Here is an 8390-nt window from a genome sequence, read left to right on the forward strand (position 1 = left end):
AACCAACAGCAAAATCACAGACATACTAATGTTGCAAGAACAAAACAGTCAGATTAGAGGCTGGCACTGTCCTTGGCATGTTCTGGCAAGGAAGATCAATTAATGCCCTTCTGAGAAGTTTCACTCTCTCAGACTCTAATTATGCACCATCTGAGTTTCCAGTAGAACAGAGAACTGAAAAAAGGTATTCAAGTCATCCTCCATCTTCTCAAATCACACCATGCACATTTCAACTTAAATGGCTAAAACTTGTTATTAGGAATGTTTTTTTTTTCAAAGACATCATCCACATCAAGTTACTGGACAGATTTATGGAATAATTCAGGTTGGCAGAGGCATCAGGGAAGGACGTTGGCACGTAGTCCAATGTCCTAATCCAAACAGTGTCAAAACTACATGCAGAACAAGTGCTAAGGACTTTACTCAGTAGGGTCTTGAAACCCCTCAGAGATACAGACTACACAGTCTTTCTTGGTAATGTTTGACTGTCCTCACAATAAAGTTATCTTCCTGGTGTCAAGTGAAGATCTACATTTCACATTTGCTGTGACAGACATCTTTTACAAACTTAAACATGTTTCAATAAGATCTGAGACAGAAGTTTAAAAGCGCACTAGGTACAGCACCTTCAGTTTTTACAGTCCTCTGTACTGTCTACGGCTAATACAGAATGGTTTCGTTACAGACGAACCACTAGATGGACTCCTGACTACAAGTATCAGAGCCATCTGAGACACTTAAGTCCATACGTAACTTTAAAAAATTACCAGGAAAAATAGCTGGTTACATCTAAGTTACAAATTTGAGTCTGGAACCCTTCTGGAGATTAGGCAAGACATGTTTTCTGTGAGTAAAAATTTTTGTAAATAGGCAGACCATTAGTTAGCTACTCTTTCAATACTAAATGGATTAAATAATTTCTAAAGAGTGCTATTATGATAAATATTTCAAATGAAATAGTTTTGTAAAGTAGGCTACATATATAATCAGCATACAAGTAAACTTATATCTCAAGGTAAAACAGCAAGTTCCAGGAAGTCTGGGAGCCTTATACTGGAGGCTAGGTGTATTTTGTATTCCAGAATAGATCTATTAATTAAACTGGCAGCGATATTAAGTATTGCACTGAACTATACTTTGAAGTTTTCCTCTAGGTAAAACTCATTGTACTTACATATAATAGATGAACATAAATAATCAAGTAACCAATCAGGAACTGTTCAAAAATAAATTATTAGGTGGTGGATTTTAATACAAAGCATGAAATAAAAGAGTTTACTCCCAGTACATTAAAAACTAAACTACTCATCCATACAAATAAGCAAAAAGGAAGACTTTTTGGTGCGTGGTGCTATTAATTCTGCAACTAAATATACAGTTAAGATGCTTCACCAATACCAGAAATAGCTAAACCAGACATCCTATAAAATAATGTACTGTGGTTAACTTAACCATCAAAGGATGCCATTGCACAGCATCTGCATATTTACATGAAGTCTTTCATAGTGCAGACACTCCCTGCACTCTGTAGTCACTTACCTTTGATAGTGTTTTGTTTAAGTTGGATTAAGTCTTTAGATCTGCTCACCACAGTTGCAGTATAGCTACCTGTATTACAGCAGTCAAAATAGCATTAATTCAGTCAGCTTACAGTGCCATGGAAACTAAAGCACACATTCAATTTAAAATTTTCCCTACAGCTATTAGGCTTCAAAAGTCCATGTAGAACATGAGCCCTAATAAGATATCAACGCCTACAGCATCTTTAATATCAGATGAAGTGGCAAATGTTTTGAAGAAACAGGAACAGATTCTTTGAGATTTCAACCAAAATTGGTAGGAGCAGGAAGAGATCAGTTGCAATAGTTGGCCATCTCCCTTCACACTCCCACCCTGTCAGCACCTTGTTTCAATTTTAAAAAACTACAATCAGAGTGGATCATTCTTTGTATTAAATTCAGCTTCCCTTCCATACTAGTGAAGGTAATACTGAAACTGAAATTGTAAACAAATGGGACTGTAATAGAGCTAGGAGCAAGTAAATTGTTGCTCCTCTACTAGGGGGTAACAAGTAATCATCCGCTCATAGCCTCTAAGCACTGACGAGCTTTTTTCTTTTGGACTTGCTCAGTTAAAAGTTCCATTAACTTCTGCCTTAGATCCTCATTCATTAGATGGGGAACAATAGTTTATCAAAGTTATTTAACTAATGGTCAATGTCTCAACAGCTCATGGAAGTGTGTGACATGATTAACACTTTAAAAAACATAATTTGAGAATCAGCAACCAGAAGACTGAGAACCTTCCATTAGATTGCTTAATAGCTACTGATTTTTTTAGTGAACACTAATATGCTTAGTCACTGAAGGCATAAATCTGGCTAAACACTGCAATAACAATTAAAACAATACTACAAGATTAATTCATCCTGCTTTAAAGATATTCGGATGTTTCTTTATTAGTTACAGGTGTGCCACTAAGTTAAGATGCAAATAGTTGTTATTAAGCACACTGCACTTAAAGTCTTCTTTTATCAGGAAAGATACACAAGATCTCGGAGAGCTGGCTACTCATATGATTTCAGTATTGCTTTGTTCAGTATAGCTCCGGGCTGCTCATTCCCTCTTTATTTCAAAGAAACCCACAAGTTTTATTCAACATTTTAGAAGACCTCAGTAAAAGTTGTTAATTATTGAAAATGTCTTAGTTCAAAATCCAAAAGAACTGCAACATGTAGTCACCTTCCAACAAGAAGACAGTGAGTCTAACAGCTTTCCTTTAACATTTATTCTACACTGCTGACCTAACTTGCATTCCTATTCACAAAGAAATGACAGATCACCATTCACTCAAAATGATTTTTAATTGCATTCATCAATGCAAGTCAAAAAGGCACTCATATTCCTTATGAGCAAGAACTAATATGGACACAGATCTCTTCTCAAAAAGAAAGTTCACTGTTCAGAGAGACAGGTCTTGAACTTAAGGATTTCACAGAATCATTTTATTTCCAGTGTTAGAGATAATACCCCATTTTTAGGATTTCGACAAAGATTAACTATGTTGTTCCAATTAAGAGTTGCATCAAGTTGCTACAGATTTTTTTTTTAATTATTTTCAAAACATAGGGATAAGCTTACCTTCAAGTTTAGCTCCATAGTGGTATTTTCCACTACTGAAGTGTGGTAAGGAGAATACAAGTGAGCCCAACCCTAGCATAAATGCTGAGAAAGCAAGACATCGTGGTTTATGGCCTCTTTCTCCAAAGAAAGATACAAACAGTGACAATACGCAAAATGCAATGTCATAGCTTGCAGAGATTACACCAGTGAGGGAACTGCTCAACTCATAACGCTTCTCAATTGTTGAAATACTAATGTTAATCAGTCCATTTACCACAATGCCTACAAAAAAAAAAAAAAAGGAGATAATTAGTCAAAGATACTTTAATTTGATAGAGTTGCACTGTGTGATGGAAGGGTTAAAATTAATATATTTACAAAGCTATATTTTAAGGTATTATTAGCTTTAAAAGGTATATAGTGGATTGATACAATGCTAACTTAAGCCAGCCAAACTGCACAAGACCTATTCAATTTTGTTCTCTCTTGTAGTCATTAAAGATTCAACACTCAAGTATTAAGCCAACAAAATACCATGCCTCAAATTCTGTTCATGTACGAACATTCTGTTTGTATGTGAAACACCAATTAGTTAAACTTACAGGAGTTTACTTTTAACAGTCCCAAAACAGGATTCTGTTACAAGTGAGATGAATAGCTGTACTTCATAATAGTGTCAGATAGTTTCATGGTAGCCTAATTAAACTGTGCCTGTAATACTATGCATAACCTGGGAAAATGAAGTCTTGGAGTCACTCTTGCAAGTAAGATCAAAAGTTCTGCAACCTCATAGACAACTGACGAGCATCTCTCATGATACATGCCCTACAGTTATCCTTCCTCTTCCTAGAATTCATACAAGGTTCTCTTCTGTCATTCCAATAACAGAACAAAAGGACAGACAGCTGGGGATTTAAGCTCGTTTTCAACAAGCATTGTACCATCCATAAGTGCAACAGCACAGGCTGAACTTCAACAGATATGCCTAGAGTGCTCTACATATTAAAATAAAATAACTCCAAATCTGTGATCAACCAGCTGTTTTCTTATCAGTGCAATCCCCACCATAAACTAAACACTTCAGCTTTCTATAAAGAGGCAGCTCTTGGCACAGTCTTATTTTTTCATACACTACTATGTTCTCTTTATTAAGGATGACAATTTCAACTGTCAGTCTGACCACCACACTTAAATTCATACAGGATTAACAGAAGTATTCAGGTGTTACTCCACTGCCACTATTTACATATTTGGCGGCTTTCTTCTTTTCTTATTAAGGACCATTGACCAAAGAACAATACTAGCACAAAGGAATGAACAAACAGGATTTATCCCATTTGCCAGCACTTCAAGCATTTACTAAGCCCTTAAAACATTCACATGTAGTAGGTGTGCTATGTGGCAAGTTGATTACAGAACCAGAAAACATTCTTTTACCTGTAGTTTAAGTTGCCACATTTCATTTACTTCCTAAAAGCCAAAAAACTTTGTAGTTAGTTATATTGGATAATTGCATTTAATTTGTAAAAATTTAGATGTGATGACTAGCAGCATAACTTCTCCAATGCCATCATCTAGGGATTAATCACTAAAGTCTCTCCAGGAAAGATGGAACCTGGCTGACACTAATTTGACCTGAAAGACAAATCCTACAAAGACATCTCAACATTTAGATACTAGTATAGAAATTATTTTTTAACTATTCTAATCTAAAACCTTGTTGTCCCACCACATCTGTTAGAAGTTTAGGTACAGTGTGTACTGACCCACAAAATCCAGATTAATCATAAACTAACTTAAATTGCCTTAACAAAAACTAAAGTATTTTTTCTTCATCCATTTAATAAAAAACCATTGTTCTCAGTATGGTGGCTTTGAAACAGTGGTTTGCTGACACCTAATTAAAAAAGAAAATTAAAAGTCCTTCCAGTAACAAATCTGTAAAATATTAGTGTTACCCAGAGTTTTCCAACAGATTAGACCGGAACCATCTCAAACAGTGGTTCTGTTGTTTTGTTTAATTAAATTATTACATGAGGAATAAACAGTCCTTCTTGTTTACACTCAATATCGAGAGATAACTTCTACCTTTTTTGCTACTACAGCTATTAATTGCAGCATATGCAGTTATTGTGTTACAAGATGCAATCATACATTTATGCAACTCTAAGTGCCATACAGAAAGTATGTATTAGTCATGTAACCATGTTCTAGACAAATAAGTGTTTTCTACTCTGGAAATACAGGTTTCACCTATACTTGAAACAGAAACTGACAGAAATGAAGAGCTAAATTTCACCTGGAATCTTCTGAGAAGCTGAAATACAGCAAATCAGGTACTAATGATAACAATAACCTCTTTTCTAAGGCAGATAGAAAAATAACCTAATAAATACATGCCTTCAGTTAGACACACACATACAGAAATATACACACATGTACCAGGTTACGGCAGATAACTATGTACTATGTTCGCTCATAGTATAAAAAGTCTAATATAACAACTTATATACATTAAAAGTGTGTTAAGGATTACTTAATTATTTTTCAGTGCAATAAACCTTCCTAGAAGTACATTAGCAAGTTTTATAGATATTTTCTCTTCCCCAATGATTGTTTCTGTAATTTGGAGGGTAAATTAAATAATTAGATCCAAAGCTAGAGTACAGTAGTAGCTCACATAACATCAAAATCCCAGTTGTGTTTTGTGCAATTTTATCTAAAGTCTGAAGCTGCAAGACCTGAATATTTTTGCAGTCTCACATGCAGCACTTCTTGTCTGAAAATGATTCTTGTTTTTTCTGCTTCTCAAAAGGACTTGTAACTTGAGTCTTCAGTGCCCAGAAAATACAGATTATCATTAAGAATGCCACAAGGTCTATAATAGCCATGCCTACATCAGCTTTCAAAACAAGCATCAGAAGTTTCCTTATATTATGTCCTAAATCCGAAACTAGAATAGACAGGTATCTCTCGAAGTCTGGCATACATGGTTGGATAACAGGACCAAGATCTGGATAAGTGGCATAACCAAAACTCATAGCAACCTAAGGGGACAGAGAATCTCATGATACAAGACCTTTTAATGATTGGGAACCAACCTACCCACACTTCTCATAAGAGATAACATTTAACTGATATCAAATTCATTATTCAGTTGTGCAGACCATCAGATCAGCACAGGAAACTGGATTTTAAGAAATCTAGTTTTGAAATTTAGAAGTGCTGGAAATAGTCAAGACACTTTGCCTAGTATAATCTGAAACTTCTGAGCATCACATTCAGGGCATTTTTGCTTGCCTATCTGTATTCTTAAGCTACAACAATAACACATGCATGATCTAGAAGTCCTCTGTGACTCAGTTGCCATTTTAATCTGTTATGCAAAAAGTTCTTCCATCCCTCCCTTTCTTTTTACTACGTTAGAGAAAACATATTTGATCTAACAGCAGAACAACTGCAACAGTAATCACCGTCTGGTCATACCAGATGTAGCATGGCCTTTCACACACAAGTAAGGAATTACAGGCTCTGTCCAAAACTCTGCAGATACTTCTTTTCTAACACAACATGTGTCTGCTAAGAAAAGATCAGATTGTAAAGTGGTTGAAATCAGAAAGAGTTATGGAAACACACAGTGAGAGACACTGGTTATTCTAAGGATTTTTCCAAGCGACACAAGTAGAAGTCAGATCTTCCTAGGTTTTAAGCAGAACCTCCAGCTCAGCTCGCCTCAGACCATCCCAGTCACCTAAGTGTAGTTCCAGACAGGAATGCAGCCATCCCACATCTTCAGCATGGGCTGCCTGCTATTCTGTCCCTGAGACTTTTCTACACCTCCTTCCACCCCTCTACAGCAGTTTCATTCCTTATAAGCAACAAGGATGAGCTTTAAAGCCTCATAACTTCTCAGAAAACACGGTTTTCTTTCCTAGCTAGTCCAATAAAATTGAAGGGTTCTGAACATTAATTCAATAGCTCCATTTGACAGACAAATACCTAAGCTTTACAAACCTCAAGTTTGTACATTTGGTGCACTGCTGCTTCCCCTCCCACTCAGCCATTATTACTACTGTCTAAGTTTAAGGCTTGCCAAGGCCCTAACAAATCTTGTCACAGAATAAACAAAAATATGAACACGAGTATCTGAAGCTGTAAAACAGAAATTAAGAGCAAGCTAAACTTCGGGTTCCCTCCTAAGTTAAGTTAAGCCGTTAGTTAAGTATTAGAAACTAACTGCTGCACTGGGATCCACAGACAAAACTGAATTTTTAAAAATCCATTTTGATTACCTTAAGTCCCACCCAACCATGCCAAGGTACTTTTTTAATTGGCAGGCAGGTAACAAAGTACATGTTAGGGCACTACAGTTTTGTCTATTGGTTTATATCATGTGTTTCACTCCCTGTCTCATACACCTCAATTTGTCAGGCACACATAGAGCACTACTTCCCTGTGAACAATGGGGACACTGTACAGACAAGAGCATGAACTACAGAGCTGGTGGGACCCTGAGCTCAGCAGTAATCAAAAAGGCAAGCAGGAAAAGAAGAAAAGGAGGAACACAGTGAAGTACCACAAGTAATACCATATAATCAACCTCCCTATACAAAGCAGTAGGGTAACTTCTTCACTTTGCAAATCCACTACTGGCATTGGATCCATGCAGCTGGAAGAACCTTGCCTCCCCTCATCTGCTACCCAATTCACGACCGCTCCTCCCTTGGCTTCCCCAGCCCACGCTCCCACCTGGCTTCCCCCCCTGTCTATCCAGAATGGAGAGCAAGCTGTGCGCAGCAGAAGGCCTGCGGAAGCCAGGTCCCACAGGGAAAGTGGAGAGCAGGGCAGAAGGCCTGCAGCTTAGGGCAAGGTGGTGGGGACAGGTTACCTTGGAAGACAGCCAGGAGGCTGTAGGCAGCCAGGTAGCCCTCAGGGTTGTTGCAGAGCTGCAGAGCCTTAGGGGTACAGCGACCCCAACCGCAAGGTCCCTCCTCAGTCTCAGCAGGGACGCCGGCACCTGCCCCGGCAGGGCCCACCTGGTGCTGACGGCCAAGGTCGGGGCTGGGTGGCTCAAACCCCGGGTTCTCGATCCCGCCACCCTTCATGGCGCTGAGAGGCCCCTGTCCGGCCCCGACTGCAAGCAACACCTGGCCACAACGCTCCTCTAAATGCTGCGAGGGCGGGGCAGTCCCGACGGGCCAGGTGGCGGCGCTTCCTGCCTCCTCCCGAGGAGGGCGGCCTGGCCCCGCCCCACCCCGCTGCGGGGTC

General features: G+C 38.4%; 1 protein-coding gene across 1 annotated transcript in view; it reads right to left on the reverse strand.

Annotated features, from left to right (window-relative positions):
* LOC104524594 (solute carrier organic anion transporter family member 4C1) overlaps positions 1-8227 on the reverse strand; it is a gene marked incomplete at its 3' end in the record, with an annotated part of 32947 nt that extends 24720 nt beyond the window's left edge. Inside the window, exons 1-2 of the mRNA XM_010167525.1 lie at positions 8011-8227; positions 3141-3404 (exon numbers count right to left, since the gene is read on the reverse strand). Coding sequence (XP_010165827.1) covers positions 3141-3404; positions 8011-8227 — 481 coding nt within the window. The remainder of the gene's footprint in view (positions 1-3140; positions 3405-8010) is intronic.
* Between the last annotated feature and the right edge of the window lie 163 nt (positions 8228-8390).

The sequence above is a fragment of the Antrostomus carolinensis genome, unplaced genomic scaffold (assembly GCF_000700745.2).
Source record: "Antrostomus carolinensis isolate BGI_N321 unplaced genomic scaffold, ASM70074v2 scaffold6625, whole genome shotgun sequence".
NCBI lineage: Eukaryota > Metazoa > Chordata > Aves > Caprimulgiformes > Caprimulgidae > Antrostomus > Antrostomus carolinensis.